Genomic DNA, 17,684 nt, shown 5'->3' with positions numbered 1-17,684 from the left:
AATACTATTCAAGCAGCAACTTATATTTATTACTATTACTTTTTTTTTTTTTTAGACACAGGATTTCTTGCTCTCCTGTCTGTTCTCTCTTTTTCTGTACCCAATAGGTTCAATCATCACATCCCAACTCTCACCTCTCCCAAGAAACAGAAACCCCCAAATTTGAGAAGGCATCCAAAATCACTTCATTGCTGTAATTTAAAACTCCACGTAAGTCTCTTCTGTTATGATTTCATGAAGTATAAGCAGCCACATACAGTACACAGGGGGGATTCTCATAAGAGTCCACTCCTAGACTATACCATAAATCTTGAAGGAAAATGTTTTCCACCATCACTACATAGGTTTTATTAATTAATTCTGCGATTTCAAGTATGCTCGAAACAGGCCACTCCAGCTGCTATAAATGCTTTAAATCTTCTGGGAAAGAGATCTGTGTGTTCAGCGAGCTCTGTACAGAACCCAAACTGGACAAATGAAATAATTCTATTCAAATCACATTTGACTACACAGCTGTTGTACTGTCACCACATAGCTAGGACATACTTTGTGTTTTTATGTACAGATTGACAAGCAGTTTCTTAGAGGTACCGCTGATTGACTTTGATGCCACACATCCCTTCTCCCCTGGAACATCCATTTTACATACTCTTTCTGCTCCCTAAGCACCGCTGACGTGAGCATCGCTCAGCTGTCTGGTCTGGTTACCATAAGGTATGAGAACAAGTGTGAAAGGAAGTGCAGAAGCAGAAAGGAGTAGAAGGTGACTGCTACAGACGTGCTGTAAAATGCTGTATTCATGTTCTCTGCTTTACCAAATGTATTTTACAAGACTGATTACGGAGTACTATTCTTTTGATTGGTGCCTACGGCAATGCCTCAGTCTACAGGGATGCTCTTCCCTGTTTCCTCTTCCTGCTAGAGAAGGCAGGACCTTAGCAACTCCTAGAAGTCACCTAGAATTTAACAAGAAGCTGACTTCTTCAATTGAAGATGTGATGCCTCCAGCCTAAGTCTCCCTAGGCTGCATTTATAGTCAGTGGAGAGAGACAGGCTTCTCCAGGGCATGGCTTAGAGCTCCTGCAGATGGGTTCCTGTTCAAGACAAACTAGAGCTGAAGCCTCTTTCTTCTCTGACTTCTGAGAAAATCTATGAAGATGAAACCTCAGCTTTCATTCATATCTCTGCTTCCTTGATATTCCAGTCTCAAGGACCTAACCTGACAGATATTTTATCGAGAATTTTTATGAGCACTTTTGGAAAGCTGTAGCTCAATCTCACTTGATTGCTGTAACAACCCATAATGTTTGTGCATCTCCCACAAAGATCTGTTCCCATGCAATAACATCTTCAATGCAGTCACATGAGCCTTAACAGAATTATGATCTTCCACACTTCTGAATAGGTTTCAGGAAAGGCGGGGGGTGGGGAGGGCTGGAATCTGCTGCCATTCCCTCACTTTCTTCCTATGCTACATCAAACCAAGACAGAAAGAGCCAAATTTCATGGAAATTCCTTATAAACGTGTATTTGATATAAAGCGAGAGTGAAACATGGAATGTGTAGCTGCTCCTGTGGTTGTGGAATCCAGTTATCCACCCTTTTTGATCCAAGCAATGGACATTCATTGGTGGCTCATATCAAATAAGATTTCCAAAGTTAATTTTGCAAGGATGTAATGGATGAAGAAGATCTGCTAAAGAAAAACTACCAAAAAAAAAAAAAGCATTTAGGGGTTTACTTTTACGTTCCAATTCCTTCCTATCAAGATGGCCCAAAAGCTCTAAATCTCACCAAGTCTATGTAAAATATGGCATACAACTGATTTGCCAGCATTCAAAGGCACTGGAAGCTGAAAGACCTTCTCAGTACCCAAGACAAGTACTTTAGAAAATAAAGTTGATATCAAAGTTGTATCCAAAGGAGAAAGATGGACAGTAAAGGTCAACCTCAACCCCCGAGGTCATTCCTCTTGGAAAATGCTAAAGTTTTAAGCTGTTCATTATTTTAATAATTCCTGTTAAATTTCATATGCTATAAGCCTTCTATAGATCATTTCAAAAAGGCCAGTCTGACTTTTAGGTTCTGCCATTCTATTAGGTATGTTTTCTGAGTTGTTTCCATAACTAACTCTATAGATTTAATTCTTATTAATTAATGATAAATTAATAATTTTATTAATAGAATTATTCAATTTATTCGCACTGAGAAAACAAGCAAAAAGAGCTATGCACTGCAGTAATCAGAGAACAACAAAGGCAAAAGATGTTATTACTGATTTTCATATGCTCCTGTATATGAAATGTATACCTCTCAGACTTTGTTAAAACAGTGCCTAGTGTTTTACTGTATAATGACTTATGTTGTCAAGTAAGAGATCTTTTTTATCTATGAAGTCTGATGGGAAGATTGCAAAAATCAAACACTGCATAGTAGATGCAAAAATGCAATAAAAACACCTAAACATTGTAACATGATCATGCACATCATTATTTTCCATAATGAAACTGCCCAGTGTTGCTTTGCCATGTTTTTATAGTGCACAAATTCCTTTTTAAGAAACAGAAAGCATCTTTCCAGAAAGAAAGTACATTTTTTTTAAATTCAGGTTTTACCTTTCCATAGCTTCAAATCTCATTCCAGTTAATCGTTTAACTCTGTGGCTCCCAGGAAACTGCCGCCTTAGCTCCTGAAGACAAAACTATACAAATAAAACAAAAAATATTATTGTGAATGTAATTATCTACACAAAGCTGGAAGAAAAAAAAAAAGTCCTTGGCTGATGAACTCAACAATCTGAAATGGCACTTCTAAGTAAAAGCAAATACCAATTTTTGAAATAAGCCATAAAATGTATTGATGAAGAGAACCTCAGAAACTGAAACTTTGTCTGTTAGAAGACTAATTCTAATAAATATCTTCCATATGGGTCACTAGATAGTGAAGCCTTCTTGGAAAAAGTTATTTGTCTAGAAAGCTTAACTCACCTACTAAAACAGTTCTGATACTATTAAAACTTGAAGTCTACTTAGTTCTTAGTTGCCTCAAAATAACACAATATAGTAAAAAAAAAAAACCACAACACAAAATAGAGACAGTAAGAGCTTATGTGATGCTTCTTTAATAAATGGATATCTTGCAATGGTACAAACTATGCTAATACTACGCTCTGTGTTTATTTTTAAAATAAAAATTGAAATCCAAAGAAAATGTTTGTCACTGGTTTGGGTTGAGCCTGCTGGCAGAAGAGGAATAGCTTCAAACTCCTGAAATCAATGAGACACATGGGCTGGATAAAAGGAATTCATTATAGGCAGCTTTCTCTGGATTAGCCAAAAAGGATGTTTGGTAGAGGGACTGAGTCACAACTTCCCCAGAGCAAACTAGCTCTAACCATATCAGGAATGTGTCTAGATCACATCGCAAAGTTTGTAGCTGACTCATTATGGTGGGAGGCAGGACAGTCCCCAGGCTTTCAAAAAGACCAGTGGTTTGAATCCCATTAAAAGCTTCACACAGAAACCCCCTTTTCCAGGCATTTATTTATAAACTTGTTCTTCAGACCTAAGGATCTAGCAGAGGCCTTATCTACATAATCTGTTCCATCTCATCACATCCACTGGCCATGGAAAAATACAGAAGCAAATCAGTAAAATTGTGTAGATTCCTTCTCTGTTTCTATAGTTAAACAGCTTGTCAGAGCACAGCAAAGAGAAATACTCGCATATCTGCTAGACGCAAAAAGAGAAGGGAGAAAGGGAAATGTAATCAAAGAAGTAATGCTTAGCCTCAACTAAACACTGACTATTTTCATCATGTTCATCTTAGTTTCCAATGAACCAAGACCTCAACAATGCTATTCCACATAGCAATACTAAGGTTTATCACAGAAACAGTTTACTGGCACTCTGAGTGATGTCCAGGTGAACAACTGCTGCTCTGGACAACAGTCATAAAAAACTACATGTACTTAGCAGCACACTACATGACATCTGAACTAACCTGCGAACATTCTTAAGAGACATGACAACTTGCACAGAACTCCAGAAAAGTAGTTTCATTCCAGCTTTTACCATACAAACATTCTTCTAGATTTTAAGAAGAACTTTTGCAGACAATAAACCCCCTCTGTGGCCCAGTGGTCTGGGAATCCCAAAGGACAGTGATTTTCAATCTAAAAACATGTACTGCTTTTCTCCAATAAAATTTTTAAATGTTAAAAATGGTAACATTTGCAATAATACTCAACTCAACAATCTGCAGATCAACTTTTACATCTAGAAAAATCCCGTTGATAATATAAAAAAGTTGATGAAGTAGCATTCAAGTGCAGGAGTCCTACAAGACCTGAGTTGTTCACATTAGATCTGACGACACGATCATTATTCAACTGAATACAGCAGCCACGAGGCCAAAATAAACTTCTGTAGATTAAAACATCAGGCACAAAAAAGTGACATGAAAAGTTGTGAGACAGTGATGAACAACTCGCTGCAACACTTTTGAAAACACAAGTGCATGAATAGACTACACTAGCTATATCTTCAAAATGTTCTGACTCAGGAGCTCGGAATGTCTCCTTTTTAAATTTAACCTGTAATCCCCATAATAATTTAAATTACTAAGGACTGGTTCTGCACTATGTCAACAACCCACTTCCGAGATTCTCTCAGAAACTCAGCAGTTACAATGGTAAAACTAATTTCTATGTGAAAACTTAATTTGCAGTTAAATTGCTTTCTGACTTCTTAAATTATGTCAATTTTTAACTCTAAAGGCCTGACAAAGGCAAAGAAATATAAATCTGAACTTCAGCATGTGAAACACTGGTGGTGCAAGTGCCTGTCAACCAAAGGCAATTTCATCAAAAGGCACGTGAAAGAACTGGCTGACTGCAGCAGGGACACGTGTTACACACATTCATTCTGTGCAGGCCAGAGAGGACAACAGCAATACAAAAAGGAAAGAAAAAGAAAAAAAACAGAAGTCAGATAAATGACTCTGAAAACTATCTCAGCCTCCTCATTCGGAGCAGATGAGACCTATCCCCCTAAGCAAAATGTGTCACAGCTGCCAAAAGCTCACTGCTAAAAACAGAAGTTCCAAAGCTGTTTGCTTTGGGGCTACAGCTGTAGTAAAAAGCCACATATGATGTTGACTTGTTCAAATTAACTACTCCTTTATTATAAATCAATCAAATTTTTAAAAATGCAAAACAAAACAAAAACAAATCAAACAAACAAAAACACGAAAAACCAAACCACAACTAAGTTTCCCTCTAAGCTTTTAACCTCCTTTCTGAGTTGCATATAAAATGTTGCACTTCCCCTCATCTCAAGCAATATTCCTTAGAGGGCACAGAAAATGAGATTTAAAATCCCTGCCAGGGTTAGTAAAAACAGTGTTTCACAACTGATCTTTCAACACTGGCTCCCTCAACAATTTTGTGAAAGTCTTCCTAAAAAGACCCTGAAAATAAAGACTAAAACTGTTTTAGCTATAAATCAGAACACAGAAATATATTTATTTAAACAGTAAGTCTGTTTCGTTTTGTTTAAACAGACAGCTGTACTACAACAGTATTTTCTTCTGAGGAATACAAGAAAGGGAAGTTCAGTGGGTTCATGACAAGTTCAGTATGTTGTGCTGTATTTTCCAGCGTACTCCATTTTACCATACACATATGGGATGCAAGAGGAACTTATCTAGTTCTGCCTACTTTGAAATTGCCCTTCTCTCAACTACGTCCTCTAGTCTGACCCCTTGTATACCACAGACCATTAAGTTTTACCCAAATGACATCACGTAAACCTCAATGACTTTATGGGGTATTTTACCACATCATAGAGAACGAGGCAGTGGAAGAGTAATCCCCACGAAAGACCTGGACTCCTGAAATATCTTCCTTTTTACTTAGAATAAGCTCAAGCTTGCCGGTGTTCAGGGCACAAGACAAGCTCAAGGTTTTTTCCTCAGCATTTTGTGAAGGACAGATGAAAAGATTATTAAAATTTGCCTGCAAAACACACTTTTGCCTTCTTCAGTTGCTGCTTTTAAAGGATTAGCTAAGCTTGGTTGGGTTTTTTTGGTTTGTTTCGCTGTTGTTTTTGTTTTTAATCTAGTGAACAGATGTTAACAGTTCTAAATAAACTCATTTGTTGTTGTTTGTATAATTCAAATAAATTGGCACACAAACAGACTAAACCCAAATATCCATTATAGAATCATAGAATAATTCTGGTTGGAAGAGACCCTCAGAATCATTGAGTCCAACTTGTTAACCTGACCCTGACACTAAACCATGTCCCTAAGCACCACATGTACGTGTCTTTTAAACACCTCCAGGGATGGTGACTCAACCACTTCCATGGGCAGCCTGTTCCAGTACCTGAACTATTAACAATATTTTTATCAAGAATCACTGAATAATTGGGATTGCAAGAGACCTTTGGAAGTCACCTGCTCCAAGTCCCCACTCGAAACAGAGCCAGCTTCCAAGTGAGTGCACAGTCATATCCCAGTCCACTCCTGAGCATCTCCAAAGGAGATTCCACAGCCTCTCTATGCCGCTTTTCCCAAAGTGTTCACTAAGTCCACCGTTAAAAACATTTTCCTAGTATCTAATTGGAGTTTCCTTTGTTGCAGCTTATGTCTCTCACACTTGTATTTTGCTGCACATCTACAAAGATCTATCTCCACCTTTATACCTTCCCATTAGCCCATGTTCAAAGACAGCAATAAAACCCCTTCTTAGTTTTCTCATGACTTAACAGATCTCTCAGCCCTTTCTTATACATTTTGCAGTCCAGCTCCTTATTAATCTTGAAGACTTGCTCCTATATGTCGATGACTTTTTTTTATGATAGCCAACATGACATATGACATGACAGGACATTTTACCTCCAAACATTCAAAAAAACTCAATATAATTTGAGAGTTTTTCAATAAACAAACACTCTCTGTACAATATGGCAACTTCAATATTATTCTTGACATTTAGCCCATACTCGAGCAGCTGTAAATATTTTTATGGCTATTGGAAGAGACATGATCTGCCTAAACAAAAGTTACACATTAGAGAAGGTGGGTGGAGGTGGTTTCTTCCCAGCAATGTATTTCTTGATAGATATTCTACAAGTCCAAGCTATGGAGTACAGAATAACCTCTAACTGTCCAAAGAACTACCTGGAACACATACCCAGGAAGAAAAATTAAGGTTTGAAGGAAAAGTCAACTTGGAAACTTACCAATGCCAAATCATCTCGACTGCAGTCCAGAGCAGCAATCATCACTTGTTCATATATTATCCAAACTGGACACAAAAGAGACATTAAATGCAGATAATTGATTTTTCTTAAGGCAGTGGGAAACACCTACAATGTAAATGAGATTAATGAATTCTGTCTGTGTATTTTTCCCCTTCTACTCACATGGATCACTACTGAGATAGGGACATTTTAAGAAACTCCTGGAAATAATTAAAAATGCATTTAAGCAATTTTATTGCTTTTAGTAACAAAGTACCTTTTCACATCTTGAAAGGCAAAAAAGCTCTAACTCTCTGCTTTTCCTAACATTATAGCTGCAGTCTTCTAAACAGATCCCCATTAGGACTTGCTCTCTGATTGGACCTGGAGAACAGCCATTTGGGCTAGAAAGAAAATACATTTCCCTTCACTCTTTCACTGCAAATCCTACAAATGTTGTCTTCTTCCTCGATTTCTCTAAATCAATAACAGATGACATTATTTCTGTTCTAGGCCTACCAAGTTCTTGAATGTAAAGAACTTAACGGTGTAGCTACCCAAGGTGCAGAAAAGAGAGGTTATAGTAGAGGGAAACATGTAACACAAGAATTAGAAGAACAAAGCATTTGAACTCAAGTAAACCCACCTAGGTGCACCCAATATTGCATATAACTGAAACAGAAGCAAATGTCTTCCAAAATAAAAATATAAAACAAAACATAAAATAAAAATAACAACGGGCCTGTCATTTTAAAAAATAGTTTTTATTATATGATTTCCCACTATTTTTTAAAGAAATTACTATTTCTTGCTAAGTATACAAAGAGGAACAAGTTTTAATTTGCCTGTAACCTTTCTTTCCCATTGGAACTATTTGTAAGACAACTGTATACATTTTTTCCATTAATGTAAAAATACACAGATACAGACAAAATACAGATAACATATTTCCATGATATAAAATACATGTTTTTGAAAAAAAATTGTAAACGCAAGAATAAGATACTTTTATAGTTTATGAAATGGCTCTCCCCATTTGATCACACCTCTGCTTTGATAGTCTAACCCTAGCACAGTTTAGTGTCAGATATTAGGCAAAAGAATACTTGTAAGAGAACCAAGTGACATGTCCAGAGGGGTGTGTTTTTTTCTAATCTGTATTAGGGCTTTCTTGCTCAAGCTTAGGAAAAAAAAAAAAAGGAGCAGCCAAAGGTCTTATACCTCTACTTTGAAGTCCAGCTCTACAGCTTTGAACTACTGATTGTCCAGAAGAAAATCCCAACTTTTAATTAAAATTACGTTGTGGATGATAGTAGCCCCACCCCTTAGACTGAATAATCGATAAGTTGTTTCTATTTTAAAAACTCTAATAATTATAGAATCTTTTTTTTTCTCCCAATTACATTGGATGTCTTCCGCCTGAGGAGGCAAGTTACAGAGACGTCCAAATAATTGTTTTCCTTTCTATATGCATTCTGAAATTAGCCATTTTGAACATCCATCATACACAACTCATTCACCTTCCATGGCTACCCAAGAAAGAATTCTAGGTCTGCTGCAGGTATTTGGGATTTTTTTTGGTTGTCAGTTTTTCTTGTCATTCTGATACTACTTTTAAAGACAAACAGAATGCAAATATGTCAATAAAATTCATATACTTTTACGCATTTGCTAAGAACCTTGGGAACATTGCAGCTCATTTACCTAATGAATCCTCAATGTCAAGTTTATGAAAGAATAAAATACCTCTAACTCGAAAAGGACAAACTCAGTACTGACAAGAAAGGAACGACTCAGCCTGTATTACTGAGAACAGTGTTTCAGAAAGGCGTCAGTAAGGTCTGAGAGAAGCATCAAGCTCCTCAACAATTTCTTACTAAAACACAATTCTCATAAATTTGTAGTAACGTGGTATGAAGAAAGTAAAATAAAGGTTAGTTCTCAAAGTTCTTCTAAAGCAGAGGGAACTTACATCAACCCTCCTGCAGGGGGGTGTATTCAGGTGACCCACACAGCCTAAAAACAAGCACGTTCCTCACAGTTACAGTCCTCAGGCCCTGAATCTCCAAATGCACTTCATGACTCACTGCTGTGCATAGAGGTGTTTTCAATACATGATACTTTGGGGAGATTATCCATGTATTTCTATCCATAAAAGTACAACATTTGCAGTGGCCATGCTCTTTACAATGGAAAGAACTCCAGAACAGACTTACAGCTCAGAGGGGATAAGACAGAACCAGAGCAAAGCACCGATATAAAACAAATCCTATCTGCAGAGCCCCAAACCCAACACTGAAAGATTCCTCATCTGACAAGACAGGGAGGCAAAGTGTCTTTCTGAAATGACCATGGGGATTTTAATTACTGGAACACCGGTTGAAGTGAATTGTTTGAAATTATTTGAAATTAAAGTTAACTTAAAGCTGAGCAAAGTTAATTGTATGGAATACTCTTTTACTAGTAAATACAATGCATTGCTGTGGCTGCTCAAAATCTATTTGTGACAGCAGTTAATAAAATGAAAGAACTAGAAAAGAAATGTATTACGAAATGTCTATATTAAATCACCTGAATTATAAAAAAGGGAAAAAGAAGAAAGAAGAATGAGCATTAAAATAAAAACCTATGTGAGATTAATACCAAACCTATACAACCTTGTTTGTTATACCTTTTTTTAAATTTTATGCTTATGGTAAAGACTGCTATTGTATTGTGACATGTTTCTAAACAAATATCTTCTAGTATGAAACGTTATATCCAAGCCTCTACCTACTGAAATTAGTATAAGGTAGTTAATATCTGCTGAAAATAATAATTTCATGAATAGTGGAAATTTAGATTTACCTTAAAATATAATATCACAAATGTAATGTTATAATAAAAACAGCATCAATATTAATTCTTGAGGTAGGTATGAGTTGACTAAGGAATAGCTTTCGCTGTTACAAAAAGATACACTTCAACTTTTGCCACAGTGTTGAAGAACAGAAAATCAGCCAAATAACACCTAGATAACAGTTTCATGCTAAGTTTTCACATAATGGTCTAACTACCAGTATAGCAATTTAACAGTTCTAGTAGGTAATTTTTACCCCTCTTCTCCCTGCAGTCCATATTTGGGAGAGAAATCTAGGAATTCTGGCAGCCTCTTAGACAAAGAAAATAATATCTATTTTATCAATAACAGCAGATACAGAAAGGCAACACAGAAATACAAAATAGAGGCTGAAAAAAAGAAAACAAAATCAGACAATGAAAGTTCTAAAAATAATGATTGTTTTCTTACTGTCATCTCCAAGTTTAGATGCATATTCATTAATTAATTCTTCTCCAACATCCACTATCTGCTCACTGTTTCGGTAGTTTTCTTCCCTCCATTTCCGCATTTTATCACGCATGTCTGAGGGGAGAAAAAAAATAAAAATAAACTATTGAGATTTCCAGATAGTAATGGAATTTTAATTTTATTTCTGGAAAACGTGCATATGGAAAATGTGTATAGAGAGCAACAGATCTAAAAAAGTGACTTCTACTAATATTAACTACTAGGGAACAGATAGGGGCATGAGACCTCTGAAACGGTATCACACAAACTGTGCTCATGCTCTAATGTAATCAGTTCAACTTCTGAGTTTGCAGTCTCTCAGGTTAGTAGCATATGCAGTAAAAAAACCTTACACTTAGTTATCCAATAAATAATAAAATTGAATGCACATTACCCATGGTTAGGAAAAATAGGCTACAAGAGATTTCTCTCAAGTAGTTTCACAGTCACATTTCCAAACAATACTAAAATGGCATTTCTGCTCTAGGTGAATAAATTTTCACTTGAAGTATTAGAAAAACTATGAGAACCCAATCACTGCTCACGTTTACCAGTGTAAGCAAGATGCTGTGAACTGCCACTCTAAAAAGAACCTACACGTTCCTACGGAAAGGAGCCTCAAGAACAGCAGACATGGAAGTGAAGGCTTTCTACACTACGAAGGACCCAAAAGTATAAAAATTATCACTGTTTATCTAGGTAAGACGGCAAAGATGGTCTATTTTAGCATTAGGAATTTTGTTTCAAGAGCACCTTTACTATGAATCAGAGCTCCAGGAGAGCAAGAATGCTCATGGAGCCAGCTAGAGAGCAGACCCTAGCCTAGGTTTTATTTATCCTCTGTATCAGGAGATTGTTAAGAATGTGATTTTTATATGCACATACACATATATAAATATGTAGATATTCCATATACAACAGCAAGTTTTGAGGAAATTTAAGAAAAATATTTTTCATTACTAGATAGTGGTTTTACTAATATGAAGGTACCACAATAACTGTTGCCAATATTTTTTTTAAACTTCACAACAGCTGGAAAAACAAACACAACGATAGATCTAAACACTGTCAGTTTTTCTTGCACTTCAAAATGCATAGTTAACATAACTGACAGTAAAAATTAAGCACTGAGCTTCCTTCCATCTACCTGAGTTGATCTCGGATCGCTCATAAGACTGTTATTGTGCTACATTTTGTATTTTGAAATTCAACCAAAACCACCACAGGGTTACATTTCATTTGCATGGGTAAAGTTAAATGGTTCTAGACACATCACAGTCCCTGGAAATTCAAAGTTAGACAGCAAGAATGTGAGAGAAGACAAAACATTCACAAAGGCTGACAAGCTAAACACATAAAAATAAATAAGCTGTCTGATTTCTACCTACTCATTTACTTGGAAATTATCAATGCCTCCATTTGAGTGTAATTCTAAATGGAATAGTGTCTGAATTGTGTATTGACAGAACACACATCTACCATTCATCACCAAAATACGGCATTTACAGTGACGGAAAGAAACAGCACGACAGAGCATAGTATATCAGCTGATGACGAAAAAACAAAGTAAAAATAAATGTCCTCATTCATGTGAATCTTTATTAAAGAGGCTTACTAATTTTACAAATACTGAATTTTAAATAAAAGATAGGTGAACAAAAATGTTAAAAATTGCAGTAGAACTTAGGCAAGGCTTTTTACAATGTTGTCAAACTTAATGACTTCTTTACTAAGAAAGCTATCAAAAGTGTCAGCCAATAATAAATTAAGTCTTGGAGGCAGATTTACATAGAGCACATAATACAAGGTTGGGTAGTAGCAATCAGGGATTTAAAAAAAAAAATAAAAGAAAAAAAGAGTTAAATAAATGTCTAGTTTTAATTACAATCAGTCCTGTCACATATACAGGCTGGTTCCAAATGACTGAAATATCTGTTTCGGTATTAGGTTCTCTTAAGTTAGCAAGCTTTGTGCATATAAATCAAAACACTGTGGGTTCAAAGAAGCAGGCGCACTTGCCACGATGTTTGTTGCTCCCTAAAAACATGCAAGCAGTCTACAGGAAGCCAAAAGAAATGATCTGTCTTCATACATGACTTGGATGCAGGACTTGATGGAATAATAAGTTTGACAATGAGACAAAATTGGGGGGAGCTGTTGACACTCTCGAGGGCAGAGAGGCCGTGCACGGAGATCTGGACAAATTGGAGAACTGGGCAATCACCAGCTGCATGAAGTTCAACAAGGGCAAGTGCCGGATTTTGCACCTGGGACATGGCAACCCTGGCTGTACATACAGACTGGGGGACAAGATGCTGGAAAGCAGCTCTGCGGAGAGGGATCTGGGGGTTCTGGTCGATGGCAAGTTGAACTTGAGCCAACAGTGTGTCCTGGCAGCCAAGAGGGCCCAACCGTGTCCTGGGTGCATCCAGCCCAGCACGGCCAGCCGGGCAGGGAGGGGATTGTCCCGCTCTGCTCTGCGCTGGTGCGGCCTCACCCGGAGCTCTGTGCGCAGTTCTGGCTGCCATGAGATAAAAAAAATATAAAGCTACTGAAGTGTCCAGAAGAGGCTACAAAGTTGGCGAAGGATTTGGAGAAGAAGATGTATGAGGAGCAGCCAAAGTCACTTGGTTTGATCAGTCTGGAGGAGACTGAGAGGAGACCTCATCATGGCTACAGCTTCCTCACAAGGGGAGGAGGGGGGCAGGCGCTGACCTCTTCTCTCTGGTGACCAGTGACAGAACCCGAGGGAATGGCAGGAAGATGTGCCAGGGGAGGTTCAGGTTGGACATCAGGAAAAGGTTCTTCACCCAGAGGTTGGTGGAGCACTGGAACAGGCTCCCCAGGGAGGTGTCACGGCCCCCAGCCTGACAGTGTTCAAGAAGAGACTGGACAAGGCCCTCAGACACATGGTGTGAACTGTGGGGTTGTCACATGCAGGGACGGGAGTTGGACTCGGTCCTTGTGGGTCCCTTCCAGCTCAGGACATTCTATGATTCTATGAAAACTCTGGGTTTTGCAACAATATATGTTCAAGCAAAATAAAAACTGGGAAAGTTCTTTATACAGGCTGTTTTTAGAGCAGCTTCTGGGAAAACCTGACAATTACACCAGTAATGCTCCATACAACTGCCCCTCCCATACAGTGGCCTGCCTGCTCTCTATTCAAGCTAAGCTTCACAACTGCTATACCTTCTCACAAGATACATAAGAGGCAACCAATCTTTTCCAAAAGTGCTAAATTAGTCTAATGACATCACAGTGATGCAACCAAACATCAGAGCAAAACCACATATAAACCAACCACCAGACACGCTGGCAAAAAAGTCCCCCTCATCCTTAACCATCCAGTTACAGCACTATTTTCTTCAATATCAGCTAAAATATTTTATGAGGTTAATGCAATTTGAGCTGAAAAGTGAATATTTCAAATTACATTTTGTTTTCCTTCAGAGTCCTCCAGGAGACAATGCAGGAAAGAGCCTGGGCACTAGTTCTGATGAGGAAGTTACTGACATCTGCTAAAATCCATCCCATGCAACGTTCTTCCTCTTATGCCCTTACTACAAAAATCAAACCAACCAACAACCTATGCTCAGGAAATTATTCTATTAATTTTTTATTTCCTTCCCCTAGATTGTTCAATTCGCAGATTAGCGGCACATAAATAAATTTAAAAAAAAAAATCACGTAGCTTGTCTCTACATTCTACATTATCTCCTGTACTGTATAATGTTTGGTATGTATTGGATCACCTGCCTAAAGGTTCTTCCTTTATGTATAAAATTATTATGGAAAAGCAGTAACTTATTCCTAATAGCAGACTCTACCAAACTTGCATTTGAACATACACTTGCTTACAAGAGAACTATTCAGAATGACAGGTCAACTTCAGAAGGTATTTATGTCACTTTAGAGTTTCTGAGGGCGCTTCCACAAACGCTCATGATCAAATTTTAGGAAAACATCAGGTAACTCTCAGGCTCTCCAGAAGTGGACTGAGACACAACCTGCTGGCCCAGCCGAGAGGCCGCTTTCACTTGCAAGCGCTGTGTTTGTATTTCGGGGGGTCAGGGGCACCCCCCTCCCCAGCCCCGGGTCAGTCCCGGCAGGGCGGTGCGGCGGCTGGACGGCTCCAAGCGGGGAAGGTCTCCCCGCCGCGCAGCGGGGACAGACACGGGGCCCCGCTGCCCTCCGGGCGGCCACACGCCGGCGGGAGGGCCGGGTGGGCGCCGCCGCCCGCCGAGGGCGCAAGCACCGGCCGCCAACTCCGCTTCTCACACAACGCCGCCGCGCTTGTGCCGGCCGGACGCCCGCAGCCCGGGGAGCCCGGCAGCTGCCAAGCGGCCGCCCGCCGGCCCCGCCTGGGTACGGCCACCGCCCGGCTCCGGGGCACGGGCGCCGGCCTGCCCCGGGCCCGCCGCGCAGCGGGACTCCGGGGGCACCGCGCGGGGGCGGGCACCGCCGCCCCACCCTGCGCCCGGGGGCCGGCCGGTCCGGGCCCGGCGCTGGCCCCAGCCGGGAGGCCGCGCTGTTACCTTCCCAAGTCACGTCGTACATCTCCGACACCTTCGCCATCTTGGCGGCCGCCCGCGTGACGCGCCGCCGTGACGGGCCCGGCCGGCATGGGCGGGGCGGCCTGAGGCACCGCCCGCTGCGCAGCGCCCGGGGCGGCCGCGGGGCTCCGCACGGCCCGGGCCGCCAAGAGGCCGCTTCAACGCGCTGGGCTCTCGCGTCCCGCTCCCGCGCAGCCCGGGCCGGCAGGGACGGCGAGTTGAAAAGCTGCCACTTGTCCCGCCGCGGCTCTTGGGTTTAATCCGTGTTCGTTTCGAGAGCGCAGTGGCCGGGGGGTGCACGGTGGCCCTGGCGCCCTGTGCGTGTCCTGGCCGCGGCCGGAGGGGCCTGGCTTGGCCGAATTAACACAGCCTAAACCAGAGATGGCATGCAGGGCTGCAGATTAATTTGTCCTATTTTATAACCCACCTAAACTTTCCACATCCAGTCCGCGTGGTGCAAAGTTTTACACCTTGAACACATGACGAGCCACCTGGTTTTTGATTTTCAAAGTCACTGAGTTGTTTAGACCTTGTATACCAAAGCTGTACTTCCAGCTAATTTTACAACACCAGCGTCCGTATTGTCTGAACACTTCGGAAACATTTATGTATTTATTCTCATAATGCTCCTATAGGTAGGGAACTGTTACTCCTGTTTTAATGGAGGAGTTTGCCTCAGTTGATGAGGACTGGCTTAGGGGCCAGTTAAGCAATCTGGACATCCATAAATCCATGGGTCCAGATGGGATGCACCCACGGGTGCTGAGGGAGCTGGCTGAAGTCATTGCTGGACCACTCTCCATCATCTTTGCCAAATCTTGGGAAACAAGAGAGGTGCCTGAGGACTGGAGGAAAGCAAATGTCACTCCGGTCTTCAAAAAGGGCAAGAAGGAGGACCCGGGCAACTATAGACCGGTCAGCCTCGCCTCCATCCCTGGGAAAGTGATGGAACACCTTATCCTTGGTGCCATCTTAAGACATATCAAGGATAAGAGGGTCATCAGGGACAGTCAACACGGCTTCACCAAGGGGAAGTCGTGTTTGACCAACCTCATAGCCTTTTATGAAGACGTAACAAGGTGGATTGACGATGGCAGAGCGGTGGATGTGGTCTACCTTGACTTCAGCAAAGCATTTGACACCGTCTCCCACAGCATCCTCACGGCAAAACTGAGGAAGTGTGGACTGGATGATTGGGTAGTGAAGTGGACCGCGAACTGGCTGAAGGAGAGAAGCCAGAGAGTCATAGTCAATGGGGCAGAGTCTGGTTGGAGGCCTGTATCTAGTGGAGTGCCTCAAGGGTCAGTTCTGGGACCAATACTATTCAATATATTCATCAATGACTTGGATGAGGGAATTGAGTGTACTATCAGCAAGTTTGCTGATGACACCAAGCTGGGAGGAGTGGCTGACACGCCAGAGGGCTGTGCTGCCATCCAGCGAGACCTGGACAGGCTAGAGAGTTGGGCGGGGAAAAATTTAATGAAATATAACAAGGGAAAATGTAGAGTCTTGCATCTGGGCAGGAACAACCCCAGGTTCCAGTATAGGTTGGGGAATGACCTATTAGAGAGCAGTGTAGGGGAAAGGGACCTGGGGGTCCTGGTGGACAGCAGGATGACCATGAGCCAGCACTGTGCCCTTGTGGCCAAGAAGGCCAATGGCATCCTGGGGTGTATTAGAAGGGGCGTGGTTAGTAGGTCGAGAGAGGTTCTCCTTCCCCTCTACTCTGCCCTGGTGAGACCTCATCTGGAATATTGTGTCCAGTTCTGGGCCCCTCAGTTCAAGAAGGACAGGGAACTGCTGGAGAGAGTCCAGCGCAGGGCCACAAAGATGATGAAGGGAGTGGAGCATCTCCCTTACGAGGAAAGGCTGAGGGAGCTGGGGCTCTTTAGCTTGGAGAAGAGAAGACTGAGGGGTGACCTCATTAATGTTCATAGATATATAAAGGGTGGGTGTCAGGAGGTTGGAGCCGGGCTCTTCTCGGTGACAACCAACAGTAAGACAAGGGGTAATGGGTTCAAGCTGGAACACAAGAGGTTCCACTTAAATTTGAGAAGAAACTTCTTCTCAGTGAGGGTGACAGAACACTGGAACAGGCTGCCCAAGGAGGTTGTGGATTCTCCTTCTCTGGAGACATTCAAAACCCACCTGGACGTCTTCCTGTGTAACCTCATCTGGGTGTTCCTGCTCTGGCAGGGGGATTGGACTAGATGATCTTTCGAGGTCCCTTCCAATCCCTAACATTCTGTGATTCTGTGATTCTGTAATTCTGTTTTACAGGTAAAGGAATGAATGCAGAATGGTTATGTGCCAGATCCTGAAAGGATTTAGCACATACCTGCTCTGCACGTTACAGGGTATCACTGAAATAGCCGAGGTAAAATGAGAAGTTAGCTTGCTGAGTTCAGTGCTGGTGGATTGCTGAGCTAGCTATAATGACTAATGTGGGATGCAGACAGAACTTTTAAGCATATAAATCCCAAATTTTGATCCTCTTAAAAGCGCTGTCAGCTGCCACCTAATGCTGAAGCAACTGCAATTTGAGAAATG

The 17,684-nt window shown here is 40.9% G+C and overlaps 1 protein-coding gene across 1 annotated transcript in view; it reads right to left on the bottom strand.

Annotated features, from left to right (window-relative positions):
- Positions 1–15,168, bottom strand: part of EMC2 (ER membrane protein complex subunit 2) — a 38,917-nt gene extending 23,749 nt beyond the window's left edge. Inside the window, exons 1-4 of the mRNA XM_065628335.1 lie at positions 15,114–15,168; positions 10,537–10,650; positions 7,248–7,312; positions 2,616–2,701 (exon numbers count right to left, since the gene is read on the bottom strand). Of these exons, the coding sequence (XP_065484407.1) occupies positions 2,616–2,701; positions 7,248–7,312; positions 10,537–10,650; positions 15,114–15,153 (305 nt within the window). The 5' untranslated portion in view covers positions 15,154–15,168. The remainder of the gene's footprint in view (positions 1–2,615; positions 2,702–7,247; positions 7,313–10,536; positions 10,651–15,113) is intronic.
- Positions 15,169–17,684: the final 2,516 nt, after the last annotated feature.

This window comes from Caloenas nicobarica, chromosome 2 (genome assembly GCF_036013445.1).
Source record: "Caloenas nicobarica isolate bCalNic1 chromosome 2, bCalNic1.hap1, whole genome shotgun sequence".
NCBI classification, from domain to species: Eukaryota; Metazoa; Chordata; class Aves; order Columbiformes; family Columbidae; genus Caloenas; species Caloenas nicobarica.
Note: the sequence above shows the minus strand (reverse complement) of the source record. Positions and strands in the feature narration are given on the sequence as shown.